The following is a 25,349-nucleotide window of genomic DNA, read 5'->3' as shown; positions in this document are numbered from 1 at the left end:
GGGTAATTACCTCCAAATTTTAGGAATTAGGGGCCAAAAAGGGGCAAAAAACAAGCATTTTTCTAGTTTCATGACAATAACTTGTGTGTAAGTGTATGGATCTTTATGAAATTGTACTACAAGGTTCCATGTCACAAAGGGAAAGCTGTAATTGAGTTTGGGGGTAATTGCCCAAAACATTTAGGAATAAGGGGCCAAAAATAAGCATTTTCCTAGTTTCCAGACAATAACGTGTTCAAGTGTATGGATATCTCTGAAATTGTACTGCAAGGTACCATACCACAAAGGGAAGGCTGGGATTGATTTTGGGGGTAATTGCCTCCAAATTATAGGAATTAGGGGCCATAAAGGGGCAAAAAAACAAGCATTTTTCTAGTTTCAGGACAATAACTTGTGTTCAAGTGTATGGATCTCTCTGAAATTGTACTCTGCAAGGTACCATACCTCAAAGGGAAGGCTGGGATTGAGTTTGGGGGGGATGAATCATAAGGGGGTTAAAAAAATTGGGGGGGGGGTGGATTTCTTTTTTCCTTTTTTTTCTTTAAAATTTTCCATTTTAAATTGGTTATTACTGATTTATATATAAAAGCAAATAATAATGATATGGTTTGAATAGGTAAATTAAAAATTTTTAAGTTCTTAGACCACATTCATTCTGTGTCAGAAACCTATGCTGTGTCAAATATTTAATTACAATCCAAATTCAGTGCTGTATCAAGCTTAAATGTTGTGTCCATACTTGCCCCAACTGTTCAGGGTTCGACCTCTGCAGTCGTATCAAGCTGCGCCCCAGCGTAGCATTTTATTTTCTCTAATACTATGAACAGAGTGACTTCAGAGTTTGGTCTGCAGCTTGATGCTGAAAAGGTGTTCCCAGCTTCGAAACCAATACTACAAATGGGATAATCGAACTAGTAGAGTGAATTTTTAAATCATAAAAAGTAGGTTAACGCCCCCACAAATTTGTCTGCCTGTCTGAAGTCTGGAAATCTGTCAGTAGTTGTTTTATGTCATATGTTAATGATTTTTTGTGATTTGGAGTTTATAGCAGAACTTTGTTGGTTTCTGTTTCATTTATTAACAACTTTTATGAATCTAGACAATGTAGAGATTGACATTGTGTAGACACCATTCTATTTGTTCAAGACTGCATGTTGCCCTACAGATGTCTTTTGGTTTTCTGTTGTAGGGTTACTATCTCATTGTCCAATAATTTACATCTCCTTTTATTATTCATAACTTATTAGAATTTAATTATTTTAGGTTAATGGTGAAAACATAAGTATGTGTACACATGAAGAGGCAGCAGGTATATTAAAAGCTGCAGGAGACACTGTGGTGTTAGAAATACAATACAGACCAGAGGGTAGGTATTCTATAGGCTGCAGGAGTGGAAAAAATGGCCATGTGATTTGATCCATAATCTTTTTGCGTTGAACAAAAAAAAAATCATATATCTTAATAATTGAGTGGTTCTGACAAGTATTTATTTTATTGACCAGTTTTTGTCTCGTCTGTTGCGGAAAAGCGGTGGTGGCGTCAACAATTGTTAAGTTTTCTTCTTATGTTAGTTTGATAGGAACTACTTGTGATAGATCATTGACATTTTATATAAAGTTGCATTACTATCAGTACATATCAGTTTGATGACTATTTCGAGGCCCTGCCCCCTAGGTCATGGTCAAGCAACTTTGAATTAACTAGCAATTTTCAATGTAAAGTTTTCTGCTTAAGTTAGTTTGATAGGGACTTCTTGTGATAGATCATTGATATTTAATATGAAGTTGCATTACTATCAGTACTTCTCAGTTTGTCGACCATTTCTAGGGCCTGCCCACAAGATCATCGTCCATCGATTGTGAATTAATAAGCAATGTTGTTGTCCATCAGATTGTCTTTTTTCTGAATTATTTGCAGACAGCCGAGAAATATCTCTGTGTCAACAGTTTATTTACCAATTTTTTGCGATTTTGCCTTATATCATAAAAGCTATAATAGATAGATAAAAAAAATTATGTAGCAAAAATAATCAGCAAGACAAGATCTACAAATAATATAATCAAAATCGACTATTTAATGAAGTTATTACCCTTTTAATGTCGATTTTTCCTATTCTTGTCTTTTAACTTGAAAACTGTAGTAGATAGATAAAAACTTTAAATAGCACAAATGATCAGCAAGACAAAATCTGCAAATGAGTCATAATGGCTGAAATCTTCAATCGAATGGTTTGGGATTTGTTGCCATATATTGATAATTTTTTACATTTTTTGCCTTTTTTGCCTACTATCTTGAAAACTATAATAGATAAATAGAAACTTTGAAAAGGAAAAATTATCAGCATGATAAGATCACCAAACCTTTGTTTCAACAAGAATCTCCTTGATCACAAATGAAACAATTTAGTCGTAGGCACTTTTCTGAAAGGTATGAAATGTACGGAGATATTCTGGAGGGAATCATTAAATTACTTAATTTGTTGTATAAGTTGTAGATTGACAAAAAGTGTTTTTCTTCAGAATATAACAGATTTGAAGCTAAGATACAAGATTTACGGGAACAGATGATGAACACAAGTACTGGTAGCTTACGAACAACTCAAAAAAGAACACTGTTTGTCAGGTAAATAAGAAAAGTTGTATATCTTACACATTTAGCAGTATAAATGTTTCTCTCATTGATGCATTATAATATAATGTCACTGCAGTATATGACACAAAAGAAAATTTGAATAAAATAAGGGGCGAAAGCTTAATCATATATCTCTAAACATCAGCGAAAGCTACAAACTTTATTAAAGTCTTTGAGACAGTGCTTAACAAACCATGAATACCAAAAATTAAACATGTGAAGGTAACAGAAAGTCTTTAACAATGAGTGCTTGTCCATACAATAATAGAGCTTGAAATTAAATAGTCTAAAGAAGGTAAGAAAGCAGCACAAGACTAAAGAAAACTGAAAGTTAACTGGTAAATTCTGTTATTGGACAAGAACAGAAAAGCAGTACCATTGACAAAGCTTCAGACTTGGTAGGGTTAAACTTGGTTATTAAATACTCTGAAAACACATCTAGTACAACAATATTGGATCAGAGATGACATGAATGATTTTAATAATTGTATCAATTGATGCAGACAAATACTGACAGAAGGTCCAAAATATTGTCTGCATAAGAAAGTAAAGAAATGCATAATAATTTACTTTTACTATAGAGCAACCTGTTTATAGAAGTTATTGAAATCCAGTTTCTAGTTTTTCTTTTTCATTAGATTGAATTTGCAAATCCATACCTGCAACACTCTGTTCTAGTTCTGTCAAGTCTTGGCTAAGACTTGTGATTTCTTTTTGAGACATTTCATATTTTGTTTTTAATATATTGATAGTTGATGAGTTGATCAGTATGATCATGAATATGATTGAAAATGTGTATTTTGTGTAGTAAAATATACACTGCTTTAGTGGAAAATGATATTCTGTAATACATACATTGAATCTCTGCCCCACTATACAGTATAAATGCCTCAAAAATTCTTTGAAATAGATCAATGGCACATCCATTACATGGCCGACCTAAATCTAATTTTAAATGCATATAGCTTCCAGCTATTTTATTATCTTCCTTTGTTTAAAGTGATCAATGCATTCTATCAGAATTGTACCAAAAAAGGAAATGTGGATACAAGTCAATGAGACAGAATCTGAATTAAAAAAAACCCAATGCAACTACATGGGTGTTATAGAAAATCACTTCTTCTGTTTAATAAAGATTTCTGAGCATAACAGGAAAAACTGTGAATTGTCATCTCCATGGTTCTAAGTGTTTCTTAAATCATATCTTCTTGAATACATTAATAAGCTGCCATACTTTGAAATGTATTGTACAAAACTGTTCATGATAGTAGGAGAGTTCTGGGATAGTTGTTGTTTTAATGTGGAGATTGAAAAAATAGTTTCACACAACATTTTTCTATGCACATGCCCAGTTTTTGTCAAGCCTGCGACTTTTGTCGCAGAAAGCTCGACATAGGGGTAGTGATCCGGCGGTGGCGGCAGCGTTAGCTAACTTCTTAAAAGCTTTATATTTTAGAAGCTAGAAGACCTGGATGCTTCATACTTTGTATATAGATGCCTTATGTTACGAAGTTTTCGTCTGTCATGTCCATTGTCCTTGACCTCATTTTCATGGTTCAGTGACTTCTTGAAAAAAAAGTCAACATTTGTTGTAATGTTAATTTCTTTCTTATTATGAGTAATAGGATAACTATATTTAGTATGTGCATACCTTGCAAGGTCCTCTTGCCCGTCAGACAATTTTCATTTGACCTTGACCTCATTTCATGGACCAGTGAACAAGGTTAAGTTTTCGTGGTCAAGTCCATATATCAGATACTATAAGCAGTAGGTCTACTGTATTTGGTATATGGAATGATTGTAAGGTGTACATGTCCAACTGGTAGGTGTCATCTGACCTTGACCTCATTTTCATGGTTCAGTGGTCAAAGTTAAGTTTTTGTGTTTTGGTCTGTTTTTTCTAATACTATATGCAATAGGTCAACTATATTTGTTGTATGGAAATATTTTATGATGTACATGTCAGTCTCGCAGGTTTTATTTGACCTTGACCTCATTTTCACAGTTCATTTCTCAGTGTTAAGTTTTTGTGTTTTGGTCTGTTTTTCTTCAACTATAAGCAATAGATCAACTATATTTGTTGTATTGAAGGATTGTAAGGTGTATATGTCTGTCTGGCAGGTATCATCTGACCTTGACCTCATTTTCATGGTTCATTGGTCAATGTTAAGTTTTCATGGTTAAGTTTGTTTCTTAGATACTATAAGCAATAGGTCAACTATATTTAATGCATAAATTGATTGTAAGGTGTACATGTCTGTCTGGCATGGTTCATCTGACCTTGACCTCATTTTCATGGTTCATTGGTCATTATTAAGTTTTCTTGGTTAAGACTGTTTCTTAGAAACTATAAGCAATAGGTCAACTATGTTTGGTTTATTGAATGATTGTAAGGTGTACATGTATTTCTCGTTTGGTTTATCTGAACTTGACCTCATTTTCTTGGATCATGTTAAGTTTATGTGTTACTTGTAGTAAAGCTTTATATTTAGGACTATCAACATAAAATCAATGGTCAGTAAAGAAGGCGAGACATTTCAGCATGTGCACTCTTGTTTACACAAACAAATTAAGCAAATATAATGATTTCCACTTGAAAAAAATTACCACCCTGTTCTAGTCTCACCCATCTTCCTAATGATGTTGTACTGATCCCAACACTGCGTAGAATTTTTACATTATTATGTGACTTTTGTGTGTAAAATGAAATGAACAGGATAAAACAGACTATTTTGGAATTAAAGTATGGCTATAAATTCTGTGATGTTTTATCTAAAACTTGTTTTTCTTCTTTACAGGGCATTATTTGATTATGACCCATCAAAAGACAGTGGTTTACCAAGTAAAGGTTTAGAATTTCACTATGGAGATATTTTACATGTGACAAATGCCAGTGATGATGAATGGTGGCAGGCTAAACGAGTGATGCCTGATGGTGAGGAAGAAGGGATTGGTATTATTCCCAGTAAACGAAGGTAATGATTGAAGGTTAAAGGTGCATTTTCAAAAAAGAAATGAAAGGCGTATTTGTCCCTGTAAATTCACCAAAAATAAAACACTGTATGATACGATTACTAATTACCTTTCTTCACACCGGAAGAAAGGCTTTAAGAAAAGGTGAATGTTAGCTAAGAAAACATGAATTTTAGCTAAGCTTTGATGAAACAATTTGAGTGCCTCATCTTTTTATTAAAATGTTGAATATTCAAGATATTTCAGATTTTTAGCAAAAATAGGCTATACATGGCATTGTAAGAACATAAACATAGAGCACAAAATTAGTTGTTTATTGCTTTTTCAGTCCATGAATAAAAATTTACAGTAAACTTGCAGGTTTTAAAAGCAAAATCAATATATTTGTATTGGTATTGAGTAGATTTGGTAAAAACAATGTGAAATTTTGTATTACAGGGTAGACAGAAAAGAACGAGCTAGATTAAAAAATGTAAAATTTACTGGTAGAACAACTTCAAATGTAGATAAAGTAAGTATCAACTAACAAAAACAACAGTTATTTTAAGGAAGAAATACAAAAAACTAGTTACTGTAAGAGTAATGGAGAGTATGAATAAATGAGAGAAACAAAAATGATTTTAATAGCATCTTGAAAGAATTCATCATCTTGAATTTTTAACAAATAATCAGCTGGTGTCAGTATTTTTAATACCTTAATAATTGGTCAGTATACCCCATTCTAAAGGATGGGGGTATACTGATTTACATCTGTTCTGTGAAATCATATGTATGTACAGTGTATTATAAAATTTTCTTTACATTTTTCTTAGGTACTAAAAATTAGAGCTACCTGAAATTTGGTGTCCATTTTTCTTAGGTACTAAAAATTAGAGCTACCTGAAATTTGGTGTCAAGTTTCATTTGAGCATGATATACTATGATAAATTTTCAGATTCCTGTTAAGTGAATATTTATATATTCTTACACATTATCTCCATGTATGAAATTTAGTCGCATTTTTCTCATGATCTTTGTGGTATAAATACTGCAGCTTGATAGTAGAAAACTATTTTAATTCTGTTTATTGTCAGCCTGGTGAACTATATTATTACTTTTTTTTTGCAGCAACAGAATTTATCCGCTAATGATAAAAAGAAGAAGAATTTTTCCTTCTCCAAGCGGTTTCCATTCATGAAGAGCAAAGATCAGAGTGGTAGTGAAGACATAAGTGCTGATGAACGTAAGTTTACTAACAGTTTGACATGGAGCAAGAAGTACTTGGAATTTCAATATCAGGAACTTTTTTTACCATCCATGAAACTATGCTTGTATTGTCTGATCCAGATTCAGTTAGATAAAATACGATCTGATTAATTTTGTTTATCACTGTCGTTTTTTTTACTTTGATTTTTTTTTTCTATTTTATATTCTAATGGAGTTTGGATTATTTGCAAAAATCCTGATAGAGAAATTGCATTGGTCAAAATAAATCAGTCCACAGTTAAATACTGAACATTATTTTGTAAAACTTGGATAAAATACACATGAAATAAGATTTTAAAGTTATGTTCATTTTTGTCGAGCCTTCGACGTTTGTCGAAAAAGCGAGACATACCGATCCTACATTCCGTCGGCGTCCACAAATATTCACTCTGTGGTTAAAGTTTTTGAAATTTTAATAACTTTCTTAAACTATCCTGGATTTCTACCAAACTTAGACAGAAGCTTGTTTATGATCATAAGATAGTATCCAGAAGTAAATTTTGTAAAAAAAAAAATCCATTTTTTCCGTATTTTACTTATAAATGGACTTAGTTTTTCTGCCAGGAAACATTACATTCACTCTGTGGTTAAAGTTTTTGAAATTTTAATAACTTTCTTAAACTATCCTGGATTTCTACCAAACTTGGAAAGAACCTTGTTTATGATCATAAGATAGTATCCAGAAGTAAATTTTGTAAAAAAAAAAATTCCATTTTTTCCGTATTTTACTTATAAATGGACTTAGTTTTTCTGCCAGTTAACATTACATTCACTCTGTGGTTAAAGTTTTTAAAATTTTAACAACTTTCTTAAACTATCCTGGATTTGTACCAAACTTGGACAGAAGCTTGTTTATGATTAAAAACTAGTATCTAGAAGGAAATTTTGTTAAAATTTTGTTCCATTTTTTCCGCCTTTTACTTATAAATGGACTTAGTTTTTCTTCCAGTTAACATTACATACTGTCTGCAGTTTAAGTTTTTAAAACATTTATTAGATTCATAAACTATCCTGGATTTTTACCAAACTTGGACAGAAGCTACTTACAATCAAAAGATAGTATAGAGAGGAATATTTTTATTAATTTTTTTCCTCATTTTTGTTGAGCCTGTGATTAACAGCAAAAGTAGGCGAGACACTGGGTTCCGCGGAACCCTTACGAATTTTATTTGCATGGAATGATTTTGTAAAAAATATAGAAGGAATAAGGATGTATACAAATTATTCTTGTAGTAAAATATGCATTATTAAGATCTATTGATAGTTTGAATCGTGTAATAAAAATATATATTGTTAAGATGGATTGGTAGTTTGAATCTTACAAGTAAGCATGCAATTCATTTGTTTTACTATAGATTAATCCTAAAAATTACAAAAACCTACAATGATAACTCATAATTGACTGTTAAACAGAGTTTGCGACTTTATGCTGGAATCATTTACAAATGTTTAAAAAACCATTTTGTTTTAAGATGTTTTAAGATTTGTTTTGTTATTGGTATAAATAGAAAAAATGCAGAATATCCTCCTTTAATTTATCCACAATTATTTCTGTTGCACAATGTTATTAACTATAAATTTATAATGGTTAAAAATAATTCAAATAGTTCAACATTTCTACATTAATATTTATTTATATTTCACAATGGCAGTATCCTTGTATGAAATAATATTGTTCACCAACATTTTCTCATAGTATTTTTAAGACATGACGTCCATGTTTGATAAAACATCTTTAAGTTGTTTGGTTTTTTAACAGTTAATATAAGTGTTAAAGAGTGGAGTTTGTAGCATAGTACCAACTTAGAACCACATTGTATGAAATATTGATTGTTTACTCCAATTTAATTTGCTCGAATTTTGTTTTTATTCCTTTTAGCTGAAGGTAACAATAGTAAAAATCTGTAGATACTAATGTCATCATGCTTGTCTTTATAATATCTTGCTTTACTGTGTCTTTAGTAGAGAAAATAACTAATACACTTCTGCTTGTTTGTGTTGTATCTTGTGCAAGTATTTAGTAGTTTGTTGCTATTATTGGAAAATATGATAATTTAAAGTTAGACTTTGATATTATGCTGATTTACAAAAGATTTGATTTTTTTCATAACACATATGACTATAAATCTAGAAAAAAAAATTGTTTTGCCAAATAACAGATGATTTTCTTTGTTGACAAGGAATTCTATGATAAATAGTTATTAATTGTTAACCATTGTTTTGATGTTAGATATTTTATAACTTGTAGTGACACATACATGTACTATGCTTTATATTGTATGCCTTCTGTTGATAAAAGTAGCCTTTTTACACCAAATATGCATTTTGTGCGTATTATTTCTTTGCTTCAAATCTCAAAAATGAGAATAATGTATGTCTATCTAATTAGCTGTTACTAAGCACAATATACTTCCTTTAACACACAAAGATATCTTCATTTGCATTAAATTGATGGTTCATACACATACTAATTATAGATTATATTGTTTATCTGTTTTAGAAATAATGTTGACATTGCTTTAACTGATAGTGCTTAGTTTAGAAACTGATACATTTATTACTACAGTAAAAAAGATATGCATACAGTAGTCTGCACAAAACTTAAAATTTGGATTATTTTAATCAGCTCTCTTTAATTGTAAAGGTACAATAATAGTTCCATATTAGAAATTTACTTAATTTATTCAGATTTCTAGACAATTTTAAGTCAATTTGATAGAATCCGTTCAGCTAATTACTTGCCTTACTACTGTATAAAGATAATAAAATGAACAATAATGAAATAATATATTTTGCACACAGTATAATGAAATATAATTGAATCGTTTAACCTCAAATCATTCATTACATCATTAATACATTTATTTATAACCTTCTTGTGTTATCTATACTGCATATATGTTCTATTAAATCTTACCCCACCAGAAATGTTTGGCATATTTTATCAAAATATACCATTTAGAAAAAGAAATGAAAGTTTTAAAAAATTACTGCCTCTTAAGACAAAAAACAATAAAGGGAAACCTTATTTAAGTTACCAATTCACTTTTCACCATTGCCTATGCAGTGTAGAAAACACACCAACAAATAAACAGCTTTATGTCAATAATAATGCAAACTATATGTCTTATCATTTGGGACATGATTGAAAGATTGAAAAAAAACCAGTAGAATATCATCACACATTTATTAGATAATATGTTTGCATTTACTTAATAAATGAAGAATTGATTAGCTGTTTTGAAGTTGGAAAGAAGTTCCTTTTTAACATGATTCACTAACTCATAACATGATTTCCTTCATTTTTCTATTTTCTAATAGGAATGGGTGAAAATGAGACAAATGGGAGTAAGTAAAGCACCCTCTCTCTATCTCTCTATACAGCCATCATAATATTCAAGTCACATGATCATCAGCATGAACAAACTTCTATTATTGTATTGCATGAATGTTAGTCACCTTAAATTCCATCGAACAAATTGTTAGTTGCTGAGCTGTATGATTTGTTTCAACTTTCATATAATTTCTGTTTCAACTTGACAGATTCCATATTTTAATTGTAAAATTCTGTCAAATATGACAATAAAACAAGTTGACTTTTTTGTTAATTTTGTATAACTATTTACTAAGAATAGGGAATATTTTCAATCGAGGAAATGTTTTAATGTAATGTAAATGACTTGAAATCCTGCGACTCTTTTCACAAAAAATCTTAAGATAAAAATTGATCGTAAGTTATACTGAAATGTGTATGACTTACGAGTATTTTTACTCTTAAGTTTTTTTGTGAAAAGAGCCGCTGTTTGTCAATTTAAGTAAGTTTTCATTGCAGTTAACACTTATTTCATTTAATTTTACTATGGGGTTAATATGATTTTATAAATGTGGCTAAAACGGAAAACAGAAAATTCCTGTAAATATACATGAGGCATATGTTGAGTAAAAACAATGTATGGTTATGTTTAGTTATCTTGGCTGATGCAAATTAATTACCGGTACTTGGTATGATTTTGATCAGTCAAAGACAATGTTAAATGTATTGGGATAGATTCTGGTCTTCTGTGTTCAAGTCAGTTTAAAAGTTACATTCCAATGCATACAGATAATTGAAAATTAAAACAAGACAAACAGCAGAAAGCAACTTTAAGTTTTAGAAAAAAAAATCTCTACTATTTGAAGAGTTGCATGAGAGATGAGATAAAGTTTTTATACTTAGATTTTAGATTATAGTGTGCTTCTAACTTTGATCTATCAGTGAACACTTTAATTAGGGATGTTGCCTAGCAACTGCACATAACTTCTGGTGCCAAATGAAAATGAATTGATGTTGGTGATTGGTGGCTTGGTTTATGGGTGAATGGATTTGACTAGATGATAAATGTTATTAGCAGAACTAAATGTAATATTTTGAAATCTTCTGACCATTTCAGGCTTTGAAAAAATATTCCATGGCAAAAACCAACTGACCAGCTTTATAACACCACAAGCTTACTCAATTTGCATATTTTGTATAATGCAGAAAAAGAATGAAGAAAGGGATATTTAAGCCCTCCCCCTTTATGTATATTAATTACTGTATTACAGTTGAACTGTTAGTTGGTTCTTATAAAGGATGTTAATAAAAAAAAAATAGTTTGAATACTTTTATATTTAGTATGCACAGTCGTTTAGTTTGTTTGGTCTCTGGATATTATTGTCTTGTGTGGCTACACTGGGAATTGGACATTTTGAAATGGTGAAAATGCAATTTATAGAAAAAATTTGATGAGAAATCAGCTTTCAGCTGGTTAGTTTGATTGTAAAGAAAAGTACCTGTATAATATTACCAAAAGTTATCGTGTGATCTTTCCCAGTAATGCACTTGTGCAATATCACATGAAAATGGTGAAGGTAAAGGCAGTTTAATAAAGTGTCATTTTGAAGTTTTTCCCTTCAATGAAGGAGGTATTACACAAGTACATTGTATTGATTATTGAATTGACCACTTTAATTCACATTCATGAATTTCCTGTACATTTCCAATATCACACTGCTTATTTTATTACATCACAGTAAGAGGGGATTGTTCAATGACATCCTTTACACCCAAGGTCAATAGGTGTCACACATTCATAAAAAGTAACTGGAAATTGGTCTATACATTTCTTTGATATAGGTTGGTAAATCAATCCCATTTTGCTAGACATTAGGTTGGATAAGACAAGTGGGGTATAGGTATTAATGGGCATACTTTATGTAAAATATTATCATAGGGCACTGCATGTTTATGTCGTTTTAAATATGTTTATATATATATATATATACATGTATATGAAGAAATTTTTTTTCAAATCAGTTTTCAGAAATCCAAATTTGTGCATGTTATACGATCATAAGGTTTCAACAATTTTTTACACGGTACATAAAGTGAGGAAATTGCAGGATGCAATTTAAATATAAATTGCTTTATCTTATTGATCACTTTTTGTTGTGGGTGTTATGGTTCCTTTAAGTACAAAATTATATCTGCAATTAAATTCAAAATTTGTTAAGTTTTACTCTCTAAGTTTTTTTAATTTTTTAAACTATTCAAACAGGGAATTTTCAGAAATTAAGAAAGGTGTACATCATTATGTCATGGTGAGAAGTAAGGAACATTATTCACTACTGCTTATGTTAAACTGCTTTCAGAATTAGTTTGCTAGTGATTACAAAGTCGTAGAATAATAATAATAATTTCTCAAGAAGCAAAGCAAAATAATTTCAACTTGAATGGTTTTTTTTTCAAGTTCATAACATAAACATTATAAGTATTGCGTTTCCTGATGCATATTTCAACTTTTTTCATTCAGACTTTCTGAACATTGAAATTTAGATAAAGATATGACTATGGTGATATTAGATTAATGACAATGATAACAGATATAGATTCCACATTTGTGCTTTATGCTTACAATACTTTGCTCTATGTTTTATCTTTCCTGTAGACCTAGTAACATATTTGTGAAGCATTAGATGATTGGTTTTGTTTTTTTAAGTATGAAATATTTAAAGGAAATAAGCTTCATCATAAGATGTGGATAATTATTTTAAAGTAATTTTTTTATGTTCATTGTTTACCACATATTTAGCAGAATAAGTGTATGACACAATATCGTCTGGTTTGTGATGGGTGCTTTACTTACACATATTTTATAAATCAGAAAGTGGTCAAGTGTTACTGAATAAAAAAGTATTTAAGGATAGCTGTACTAATTTAAATTATGGAAATGGTTTTCTACATTTTTAATCATTTTTTGTAACTTATTTACCCAGCATCACATCATATGTATTTTTAATAGTCACTTTAGCTATATAACAGTAGCATTTTCCACAATTCATCACTTTCAGAATGATGGATTGTAATATAAGTTTTGTACACAAACAATTGAACCAAGAAAAGCTAAATTAATGTTCATTTTCATGTTATAATCATGTAGAAATAGATGTCGTGATAAAAAAGCATTATATTATTCGATAAGATAATTACATTCATACTGGTCATAAAGATAAAATTTCAGTCTTTTGACCTGTCTCATGCGAGGGAGGTCAAAATCTCTCACTTGGACAAAAAAATCACCCAATTTTCACTATTTCAAAAGCAATGCTTGTTTGCATAGTTAAAAGACATCCCAGGTTGTCAGATATATTGTTTTAACTTATTAAATCTATGTATAGATATTGAGTTTTAAATTCCTTGAATCTTAATAGAGAAGGGTATGAAAAGGAGTAGGTTTGATAAGGCCCTAAAATGGCCCCTTTTTTTAGCTTAAATTTTAAATTAGGATTTATTGACCAATATCACAATGAATCATAGCTAATACAGTGACTAGATAGGAAATAAGCCTTTTGTTGAAAATTTACGTACCTGCGTTTTATACATGACGTTACAAATAGTACTCATTTAGATTTTCCATGAAAAAATCAATGAAAATTGGTAAATTGCCATTGACTTTTGGACAGGAAAAATAGAGCACATACGTCGACAAGTAAGATCTTTTAAAATAATGTTTGTAAAGACATTTTACATGTCTAACTTGAATATTTAGTTTGTCGACGATTGCGCTCTATGTTTCCTGGTCCTAAATTTGGTTGAAATCCGGCCGATTTTGTCAAATTTCGCCAAAAATCTCTTATCTAGACCTATTGGGATGTAACAATCAACGCTTTAGAATAAAACTTTGACACAAATAGTTCTATTTAACTTTCTCACATGTCTTTAAGTCCACTTAAAACATTTGTTATCTTGTAACATTGAACTTTATAATCGGGGCCGAATATGGCCCATACCGAACTTACTCCTTTATAACAGTATTGGAATTGGACAAATATTGGATTGTTTTTTTCAGGGAAGTGAATGGACAATGCTGATTTATTATGATTTATATCTAACTGAAAACCATTAAATCAAACAAAATTATATACTATATGTCAAAATCTCATGGGACGTTAAGCAGCCAACAATCAATCAATCAATCAAAAAATTCTATGTTATTTCTGCACAATTCTCACATGAAATTCTCACATAAAGTCTGACACTTATGCATTGACCATTGGTCTGTGTACTTTTAGTTATGAATTTAATATTAACTCTGTGATTTTTGTTTCAGGAGGAGAGGAACCAATATTATCATATGAAGCTGTTGTCCAACAGGAATGTAAGTATTTTTAAGTTGCAGGTTATTGATATAACTCCGCTTTAGTTTATTTAAGTTGTATCTATCATTTTTAAACCTGTCACTAATCATTACTGCTCAGCATCATTTTCTATAAGGTGTATCCTGTAATGCATAATCAACTTCCTGTTTGTTGAATATCTAAACTTCCTCAGTAGGTAATGTGTATATACATGTTAATGTATATGCAAACTATCTAAGATGTCCCAAGGTAGCATTCTTGTGTTAAAGTGCTGTAGGTAATAATGTTAATCCTTAGCTGGGTCAAACCAACCACTTTCTCAATTGGTATTTGGTGTTGCTCTATACCAAACACATGGCTTGGGAGTACTAGCAAAGACTGGACTGTTATCTTGTGAGTTAGCACATTTAAAATCTATCTCAGCCAGCCAGTCTGTCTGTCTAGTACAAAGTGGTATAGTCATAATATATCCTTGATATTTGCTGCTTGACGTAAAGCATCCATCCATCAGTCAATATTAATATTTATAATTTTATCCCATCTTAGTATTGAATGAATTATATGCATCAAATTTGGAGATCCTAGATTCATGTGTTTCTTTTCTTGTGATGTCAAAACCTTAATTTTTCTTAAAGAATGCCATTTGCTAACAATTTTTGCCAAAATGATATATTTATCTCAATAACCATTATCCACAGCCCCAAAATATTAAGAACACTGTTGCATTGGTCTCTATGCATATCATTCTCAATCTGAATATGAGGCACTGCCCTCAGTCATGTTAAGAAATTACTTCAAAAGATAACTTGGTAATTAGGGCCCCGCATGGCAGGTTGCCCTAAAGTGATCAGTCTGTCCGTCCGTCCGTCCGTCCGTAACAAATTGTGTCCGCTCCATATCTAGAGAACCGTTATGATTTCAAAGTTTATACTTGACATGTTTATTAACCAACACCAGAGGGTGTGTCAAAATGTATGTACAATTTCGTAGGTCAAAGGTCAAGGTCAAAAACTTTGGTTTGAGTTGACCATCCCATGTCCTATGGTAAAGACCATGTCCGCTCTATATCTTGAGAACCGTTATGATTTCAAAGTTTATACTTGACATGTATATTAACTAACACCAGAGGGTTTCCTAGGTCAAAGGTCAAGGTCAAAAACTTTGGTTTCAGTTGACCATCCCATGTCCTATGGTAAAGATCGTGTCTGCTCTATATCTTGAGAACTGTTATGATTTCAAAGTTTATACTTGACATGTATATTAACCAACACCAGAGGGTGTGTCATAATGTATGTACAACTTCCTAGGTCATAGGTCAAGGTCAAAAACTTTGGTTTCAGTTGACGACCCCATGTCCTATGGTAAAGATCGTGTCTGCTCTATATCTTGAGAACCGTTATGATTTCAAAGTTTATACTTGACATGTATATTAACCACCACTAGAGGGTGTGTCGTAATGTATGTACAACTTCCTAGGTCAAAGGTCAAGGTCAAAAACTTTGGTTTCAGTTGACAACCCCATGTCCTATGGTAAAGATACAAATTTTTTACCACACGTTATTCACAGCAGGGCCCACAGAGATGGCTCCCATCTCAATGATATCTAGTTTTGTATGAAGTGGCATGAGAATCAGTTTCAAGCAGACTTGTGCAATTTTAAGTTTTTTATTACTTTTAAATATTTGATTTCTTAAATAAGTGTTTGTAAAAAAAAAAATTATCACCTACAGTGGTTGTGATATAATATTTTGCTGTTAAGTATCTCTATTTCAAAGAAGATAACTCCTAATTCATGCTATGTTTACTTTTAAGATATTTTGATGTTAAGTTTTTAGTTCACCTGGCCAAAAGGGACAGTGTGAGTTTTTACTATCACTTGGATCCATTATTACTCATTCTCAAGTTATAATGACAGGCAGCTATTTTATTTACTTCTGAAAATTGACGGCTTAATAAAACCTATTAAAAAAGTAAGCAATAAAATTATTTAATAAACACTAGTAAGCTATGTGGACTGACTGGAAAGAGAACTAATATCTAACTATCCTATTTTACAGTAAAATACACACGACCTGTGATTATACTTGGTCCATTGAAAGACAGAATAAATGATGATTTGATATCAGAATTCCCTGATAAATTTGGCAGCTGTGTTCCACGTAAGTATTATAGACATAAGTTATGAAATTCTGATGCATGCAAGAAGAATCAGTTTCATTACTTTTTATAAACATGTAATAACAATTTAAAATAAAAGACAGTTGTTTATTAGACCTAAGTAAAGTATGAAATATAAAGTTGATATTGTACATTTAAAAGTGTCAAGAATGGTATCTGTACAACTACAAAAAGGTATGTAGAGACGTCTGTCCATTAGTCCATCTGTATTGTTCCAGGAAAGACCTGTTCACAGCCAATTTACATTACATGAATTTCTCGTTGAAATATTTGAAATCAGTTTTTTAAGTTTTCATTGCTTGATCTGTCAAAAACACACAATAAAAAGTTTATCAACTTAAACTCATTGTTATTGAAAATGAAAAATGAATTTCCTGTAAAAGCACTCTCACATGAAATATCAAACTTCCATATGTACTATCTTTTTAGATACGACACGATCAAGGCGTGATTATGAGGAAGATAGTCGCGATTATCATTTTGTAGAATCCAGAGAACAAATGGAAAGGGATATTCAGAATCATTTATTTATAGAAGCTGGCCAATACAATGATAATTTGTATGGTACAAGTGTAGCATCAGTTAAAGAAGTAGCTGAAAAGGTTGGTTTTCATTTTAAAGTATAAATAATATGACATTGAATATCATGTCTGCTTGAAAATTAAGTTTAAAGTTTAAAGTTTAACCATGGAGAAGCAGCAAATGTTTGACAATAGTTTGAAATTTTACAACTCATTGTACAAGGAAAACTTTTCTTCAAAGTTTTTTCTCGGCTCCTTTGAAGCGATTAATTTATTATTTGGTCTGCAGCTTCAAAATGTTGAGTTGTAGTGAGTAAGCAATATTTACATCTGCCGTGTAGCCACTTACTGTTTACCAGTAGTATGACATTTTACAACACTATTTGTACAAGGAAAATTTCCGTCAAAGTTTTCTTGGCATCAGTAAAAGGGAATGATAAGTTATGCTCCAGTATACATATTACCTCAGTCAATTGGATGCAGCAACGCAGGTCCAGACCAGGTATTGGTCTTTACACTTGCTTGTGTTTACTTTTTTTGTGGTTTTTTTTTCAGGGAAAACATTGTATATTAGATGTGAGTGGCAACGCAATCAAGAGATTACAAGTTGCTGGACTATACCCAGTAGCAATCCTTATCAAACCAAAGTCTGTAGACTCAATAATGTAAGTCAGGTTATCACATGTGATTAAAAATGAACTATACCTTATTAACAGATATTTAGAATTGATGAATGTTAAACATTCTCAGATGAACAAATGCTGTAGAAAATAAATATATGAGAGAAAAACTGAAAAATGAACTACTGGAAACCATACAACTAAATAATGAAATTTGCTTGCATCAACTAATGTTTATGCCCCTGTCACTGATATTCCATCCTTCAGTCATTCTGTCATTCTGTGATTATACTGTTGTCTAGAATTTTTATACGCCTGCAAAATTTTTTGCGGTCGTATATTGGTATGACGTTGGCGTCGTCGTCGTCGTCCGAAGACACATTGGTTTTCGCACTCTAACTTTAGTTTAAGTGAATGGATCTCTATGAAATTTTACCATAAGATTCAATACCACAAAAGGAAGGTTGGGATTGATTTTGGGGTTTATGGTACCAACAGTTAAGGAATTAGGGGCCAAAAATAAGCATTTTGTAACTTCCAGACATAACTTGTGTGTTAGTGTATGGATCTCTCTGACATTGTACCACAAGGTTCCATATCACAAAGGGAATGCTGGGATTGATATTGGGGCTAATTGTCTCAAAATTTTTGGAATTAGGGGCCAAAAAGGGGCAAAAAACAAGCATTTTTCTAGTTTCATGACAATAACTTGTAAGTGTATGGATCTTTCTGAACTTGTACTACAAGGTTCCATTTCACAAAGGGAAAGCTGGAATTGAGTTTGGGGGTCATTGCCCAAAAAGTTTAGGAATAAGGGGCCAAAAATAAGCATTTTTCTAGTTTCGAGACAATAACTTGTGTTCAAGTGTATGGATCTCTCTGAAATTGTACTGCAAGGTACCATACCACAATAGGAAGGCTGGGATTGATTTTGGGGGTAATTGACTCAAAAATGTTAGGAATTAGGGGCCAAAAAGGGGCAAAAAACAAGCATTTTTCTAGTTTCAGGACAATAACTTGTGTGTAAGTGTATGGATCTTTATGAAATTGGTCTACAAGGTTCCATATTACAAAGGGAAAGCTGGGTTTGAGTTTGGGGGTAATTGCCCTAAATGTTTAGGAATTTGGGGCCAAAAAGGGGCATAAAAACAAGCATTTTTTCTAGTTTCCAGACAATAACTTGTGTTCAAGTGTATGGATCTCTCTGAAATTGTACTGTAAGGTACCATACCACAAAGGGAAGGCTGGGATTGAGTTTGGGGGTGATGAATCATAAGGGGGTTCAAAAAATTTGGGGTAAGGATTTTTTTTTTTCTTTAAAACTTTCCATTTTAAATTGGTTATTTCTGATTTAAATATGTAAAAGCAAATAATAATGATATGGTTTGAATAGGTAAATTAAAAATTTTTAAGTTCTTAGACCACATTCATTCTGTGTCAGAAACCTATACTGTGTCAAATATTTAATTTATTTAATTGCGCCCAGCGGAGCATTTTATTTCAATATGCTAAGAGATAACGTTATATACATGTATATTAATGACTGACAGATCCTGTTTACATTTTGTGTCAGGTTACCAGTTTACAAAACATATATGCAAATTGTTTCAGGGTTTTCTTTTCATTCTCATCATATATAGTATCCATCTTCTGTTGTCAAAGTACATGGACTATATCTGTCTTGGAAGGGATACACATTAGTAGAATCTTTTGGCTAGCAAAGGTGGAATTATCAGACATGAGACATAATGAAAATAACTTACTAAGTATGCCTGCAATTTATGATTGCAACATAAATGTAAAATCTTGCAAAAAGTGCATTACAGTGACATCTTACCATTAATTTACCACAGTAACCATAGTCTTTTTATGCTAAATTTTAAAGTTTTTGTCAAAGATGTTAGAGTTTCAGCATGTAAAAAATTTTAAAGTTCAGATACTAAAAGAAGGTAGTGTGATACAGGCAATCAAAAGTTCAAAAGAGTTTTATGAAACATCATATGTGATTTTTATTTTATTTCAGGGATATGAATAAGAGGATTACAGAGGACCAAGCTAAAATGACTTTTGAGAGAACAATGAAATTAGAACATGAATTTGGGGAGTATTTTACTGGTATGTAGCCATTGGATATTCCAGATTCATATCTGAATTGTTCATTAAAGAAAAACACACACTCCAAATAAAAAAAATTAAAAATTAAAAGCGTCTATTCCAAAACGATTTTCCTGTGTAGTTTGCCTGGATGGTGGCTGTAAGAAATTGTGCTTTTAAAATTCAACTTTTTTTCAAAATTATTAAGGTTTTACATAGCAAAACATTAACTTAACCATAGCTTGAAAAGAATCTAATAATGTTTCTGTAACTTGTGTTAAAACAGCAGGTTGATGTTAATGAATCTTTCACAGAATCTTTCTTCCACTATGTCAATATGCACCCCCTATTTAAGTTTTTGATACTTATGGTTTTCTGTATTTCCTGTAGCAAAAACAGACTTAAGTAAGCATCTTGAAGCCACAACCCCTCCAATGCTACCAACTTCATCAATGACAATCTACATTAAGTTTTACCCTTGTTCGTCAGTACGTCCCAAAATTGGTTTCCGTTCTCTAACTTTAGTTTGCCTCAATCAAATGTAATGAAACTTATACACAATGCTTATTACCACAAAACACAGATGAAGTTTGAATTTTGGTGGCGTCACTTTTACCGTTGTAGAGTTATGCCCCTTTACAAATGGAAAAATTGTTGGATTTTTCGTTTCCGTTCTCTAACGAGTTTGCCTCAACCAAATGTTATGAAATGTATACACAATGCTTATTACCACAAAACTCAGATCAAGTAAAAATTTGGGTAGTGTCACTTTTACAGTTCTTGATTTATGTCCCTTTATAACATTATATGCAAGCGGGGACATCATCTGTGTCCCATGGACACATTCCCCATTTTTATTTTTTAAATACATTGCCATTGTTTTCTCTTATTTTTTGTCTGAATAAGTTTTGATGTTTACCAAAGCAAAACATGAATTTTGTCATTTTAGCTCACTATATTTTTTCGAATTACCTTGGTATACTTGTTTTTATTATTGATTGATTGATAAGTGTTTAATGCCACTTTGAACACTTTTGTGCTATTTCGTGGCAGTCAGTTTTTCTTGGTGGAGGAAGTCGAAGTGCCCGGAGAGAACCACGAACCTTCGGTAGGAAATCTGACAATCCTAGTCAATAAAGATTGGAGTTGAGTGCACCTGCCCCGTGCGGGATACAAACTCACAACCTCAGTGTTTGTTTTTATTAAAAGTGAAGGTTATATTCACAGTTTATTTCTTGTTTGTTTTAGCTGTTGTACAGGGAGATACAGCTGTTGAAATCTACACAAAGGTCAAGGAAGTCATACGAGACCAGTCAGGGCCAACAATTTGGGTTCCAGCTAAGGACAAGTTATGAAACTAAATAAGACCTACATTGGCTTATTATTACTAAAGACCCAAGGATTGTTGTATGAATGGTTGTAAACTGATTGACACAAACTGCCACATAGTTTGTAGTTGGAAAATTGTGATAAATTTTAGTTTTTACAATTGACCAATCAGTAGTTTTCTTATTTCCTGATTGTTCCAAGAACAATTAAAGACATTTTTGATTGGTTTTAAGCAAATGACTGGAATAAAATGATTGGTGTTAAACATCATGTAGTTCCTCTAAGGTTCTTACTATTTGGGGAAATGCCTGAACTCTCTAAGCTTTTAGCATCTTTTTGACTCATTTAGAATTCAGCTCATGAATTCAAATCTTTAAGATGTTGAAACTAACATTCTTGCAAGAAAAATGACATCTTACTTGGAAATTATTAGAAATAGATTTATTGACTAACATTTTTTGTGGCATTAAAGTATATAACTTAGGGTATGCATGATATTTGCAGAAGACATCTGTTCAATGCTCTTACTTCACACTTTAGAGCTATCCTTTCATTGATATTATCAATAAAACCATGAAAAATCCTTAATTTGAATTGATCCAATTGAATGACATAGAATGAGACTCAGTAATGAATTGATTTTTTATATAAAGTATTGACAAACTTATAATTTTATGCTAGATTTAAAAATTTTGAAACTCAATTCTGATTGAAAAGGGATGAGTTTAAGTTCTTACATTTGAGCCTTTTTTACTTGTGTAAAAACTATGTGAGAAAAGTAATTTTTTGCTTCATGTTCTTGGCAGCTTTTTTGTCGACAATCACATGAAATGTCCCAAAAGATGCATATAAACAAGATGTTTTGTCCGTCCAAACCTTCTTACATTTAAGAATCTCTAAAAGTTTGTTGTTCCTATCTGTCACATCAATCGTAGACCATTAAATTGTTCATTATTTTAGTAACAAAGTTAACCAAAAAGCTAATGGTTAATCTACAAAAGAAAGTAATAAAGTTCTATGATAAATGTATCAAAATAACTTAATTTGTCTCTTTTCGTGGAGAGGGGATTATGCAAAGGAAGATAACATAAGTAAATAGCACTTAATTTCTCATTGAAATCAAAATGATCTTTATCTTGCACTATGACATGTAAAGAAGAATTATTTTGGTGGCACCCCTTCCTCTAATTAAAAATTTCAATTATCTATCCATACTTAAATACTTGAATGGAATTGTTCCAGCAATATCATGTGTACCCTTATTAATTGTCAGTTGTAGATTTTCTGGAAAACTATTCCATAAATTATTTGTAGTTTTTAGCATGTAAAATGACACAATTTGGGGAATTTTAAATTGTGATTTTTTTGTACAAATGTATAATATTTTGTTTCAATAGTTATTTTAGCTGTAAATTTTATCTTTTTATTGATTTTAAGGTGTAATTTTACATTATAATGAAATAATTTACCTCCAAATTGCCATTTATACAAGTAAAGAGAAGGTTCTATTTACATGTTTATCATGATAATCCTTAGTGTTGGGAAATATCTAAAACATTATTATGCTACAGGTATTACTTAAGAAACTAAGAAGACTGAAATTGTATTAAAAAAACACATAATTAACTTCAAGAATTACTTCCTAAAGTAATGAAGCAAAACATATCTTTATAAGGCTTTAACTAGCATAAATTTCTTTGCTTTTTACTGGATGGCTTTCAATATTTTTGTTAGAAAAAGGTAATCTTTTCAGCAGCTTGTTATTTATACCAAATACTTGGGAAATCATGATATTTTATATGTATTTTAAGGTTTAATTCCATTTGTATTATATTACAAATTCTATTTATAGTTCCATTCTGTTTCTGTATCTTGTTCACACATTTTCTTTTCTTCTCACCTGGTTCTCTCTTTTACCTATATTTTTAATCCTCAGGTACACTCAAGTTTGTTAAACATTTTTTAAAATGAACTTCCATCTTCTGTGTACATTAGTGTGCATACATTAGAATGTTCATGTCTTGTGTGCATATAGTGATTTTCTATCATGTTTAGTGTGCATGAATTGAATTTTTAAAGAATATGTAGAATTTTGTATGTTGATATTCATTGCTTTTTTTTCATATATTTATGTGACTTTTACACCATATTTTAACACCTTATAAAGAACTTATGATTTATCAAACTTTTCACCATAAATTTGGAATGTCAATATTTTATAATCTAGTGTGTAAAAATTTATAATTGGTATTTGAGTACATCATATCATGAATACTCAGATATATAAGAATGCATAATGTTTATATAAAGTAGTCAAGAAACAATATAGCACCTGGCAAATGGAATAAAATAGTTCAGAAATTTAAACTAGAATATATTATATTCTTTATTGACAAGAACTCTAATAATTTAAAAAAGATATTTGCTGATTATTACTTGAAAAACAAAAAACATTGAAAGAATTTTTTCAATAGTATTAACATTGTATATCGATTTACCAGTACTAGAAAGTTTCTCACTGTAAAAAAAAAAACAGAAAAATTTCATGACGATCAAAATAAATATTTATCTCAGCTATTTAATATGCTTTTCATTAATAAGATGATTTCTTTTGATTTGAAGAAGGCTTCTAGTTGCTGTGTAGTGTGTTATATGCAACAATTTATATTTCTAGCTTTTCATTTGTATCACCATGTGAGTCTTCCTTCTTCACCAACACATTATAGAGAAAGATTTCAGAAAATTCCCATGTGTGTGTTAGTTTTAAAGAGATACGTCTAGTTTGGAAATATATTAGAGCTATAATACTTTAAACAACTTTTATTGCAGTATTTTCACAAAAATATGTTTAGTTTAAATGAATTTGTTAGATTACTCCATCATGTGATATCAAATGTAAATTCACTACGATTCTCCATGTTAAATTAACATGCACACTCGCCCATAGTTGTAAATTCATAGACTGAACCTAGTCCATATCATATTTCACTGTTCATAATTTATATCATAAGTCATTTATCAAATTTTAGAGGAAGCAAATGTTTGGTAGGAATGTAATGTGTGATTAAGAATAAGTATGGTTAATGGATAGGTAGACATTTTTTATCTAACCAGTCATTAAAAGTTAACTTAAATCTATAAAAGCTTTAAATTCAATACTCAGATACATGTTTTTGTCTCCTTCTGATTTTTTTCTTTTGCAAAGGAAATGGAGTAATATGATTAAGTTGACATGATATTTCTCAATATTCTTTCTCTCTCACCTTTAAACTTAACAAAAACAATGTATTAGTAGTATTGAAGATCTGAATTGCTTGCAGTATTATATGGACATGTTCTTTTGTGCTTTAGTACAGTTACTTTATCTTGTTTTAATGCCACCTATTATACAACCATTGACAGTCAATAAAATAAAGTGCAATACATAACAGCAATGAAGCTTGCATCCACTATAAAAGTTAATAATTTTAAAAGTATACAGGAATTGGAAATTTAACCCAGTGAATATTTAAAAAAAAAAATTATTTATTTAATTGGTGACAATATAAATTAAGAATATTACTTGTAATTAAATTGATTTTGTATGTAATTGGCATTGTGAGACTTTATAGATTTTTCCTGTTACAGAAATGTTTCTGTAGTATGGAAGTATGGTGATAGCAAAGATAATATATAAACATTATATCACACTAATCATTCTTTCTTAAGAACAGTATAAAAAATTATCAAACAATCCTGTTTTGTTTTTATACCTGCCTTTAGAAATTCTGTTGAAGTATAGTCATGAAAAAACATTTTTTACTGGGGTTTCCAAAAGAAAAATCTCTTTATTAAAATGGTGAAGTACAGCGGGCAGGCTGGTGGCTACCAACAATTCCCTACAAAAACTTATGGACAGTTCTACCAATGCTTTATAAGTTTGATATTGGAGATTTTCACTTTTACCAGTTCTTGGTGGATTGGAAAATGGCACTTTATTAGCTCACCTGGCCTAAACTTGACGTCTATTTTGTCATCAGTAACAATATATTAAAATTTGAAAAGCATTTTCTGAACAGTTCATAAGTTAATGCACAAAAATGACACAAAGTACCATTTTCAA

At 30.8% G+C, this 25,349-nt stretch overlaps 1 protein-coding gene and 1 long non-coding RNA gene across 8 annotated transcripts in view; one reads left to right on the top strand and one right to left on the bottom strand.

Annotated features, from left to right (window-relative positions):
• The window catches only part of LOC127698312 (uncharacterized), a 45,904-nt gene extending 45,409 nt beyond the window's left edge, over window positions 1-495 (bottom strand). Inside the window, exon 1 of the long non-coding RNA XR_007980783.1 lies at window positions 11-495. This is a non-coding gene — a long non-coding RNA (uncharacterized LOC127698312). The remainder of the gene's footprint in view (window positions 1-10) is intronic.
• The window catches only part of LOC127698259 (disks large homolog 1-like), a 428,947-nt gene extending 403,967 nt beyond the window's left edge, over window positions 1-24,980 (top strand). For 6 of the 7 annotated variants that reach the window (XM_052201636.1, XM_052201638.1, XM_052201635.1 and 3 more), the window contains 12 exons: window positions 1,264-1,366; window positions 2,520-2,622; window positions 5,430-5,606; window positions 6,043-6,115; window positions 6,712-6,826; window positions 10,171-10,197; window positions 14,478-14,525; window positions 16,563-16,664; window positions 17,113-17,285; window positions 17,760-17,869; window positions 19,848-19,939; window positions 21,167-24,980. In XM_052201636.1, the coding sequence (XP_052057596.1) occupies window positions 1,264-1,366; window positions 2,520-2,622; window positions 5,430-5,606; window positions 6,043-6,115; window positions 6,712-6,826; window positions 10,171-10,197; window positions 14,478-14,525; window positions 16,563-16,664; window positions 17,113-17,285; window positions 17,760-17,869; window positions 19,848-19,939; window positions 21,167-21,273 (1,230 nt within the window). In that variant the 3' untranslated portion in view covers window positions 21,274-24,980. The remainder of the gene's footprint in view (window positions 1-1,263; window positions 1,367-2,519; window positions 2,623-5,429; window positions 5,607-6,042; window positions 6,116-6,711; window positions 6,827-10,170; window positions 10,198-14,477; window positions 14,526-16,562; window positions 16,665-17,112; window positions 17,286-17,759; window positions 17,870-19,847; window positions 19,940-21,166) is intronic. The other variant, XM_052201634.1, reaches the window with a different exon arrangement.
• The last annotated feature ends 369 nt before the right edge of the window (window positions 24,981-25,349 follow it).

This window comes from Mytilus californianus, unplaced genomic scaffold, assembly GCF_021869535.1.
Source record: "Mytilus californianus isolate M0D057914Y unplaced genomic scaffold, xbMytCali1.0.p SCAF_4, whole genome shotgun sequence".
In the NCBI taxonomy this organism is placed as follows: Eukaryota; Metazoa; Mollusca; class Bivalvia; order Mytilida; family Mytilidae; genus Mytilus; species Mytilus californianus.
This window is presented reverse-complemented; position numbering and strand designations above follow the sequence as displayed.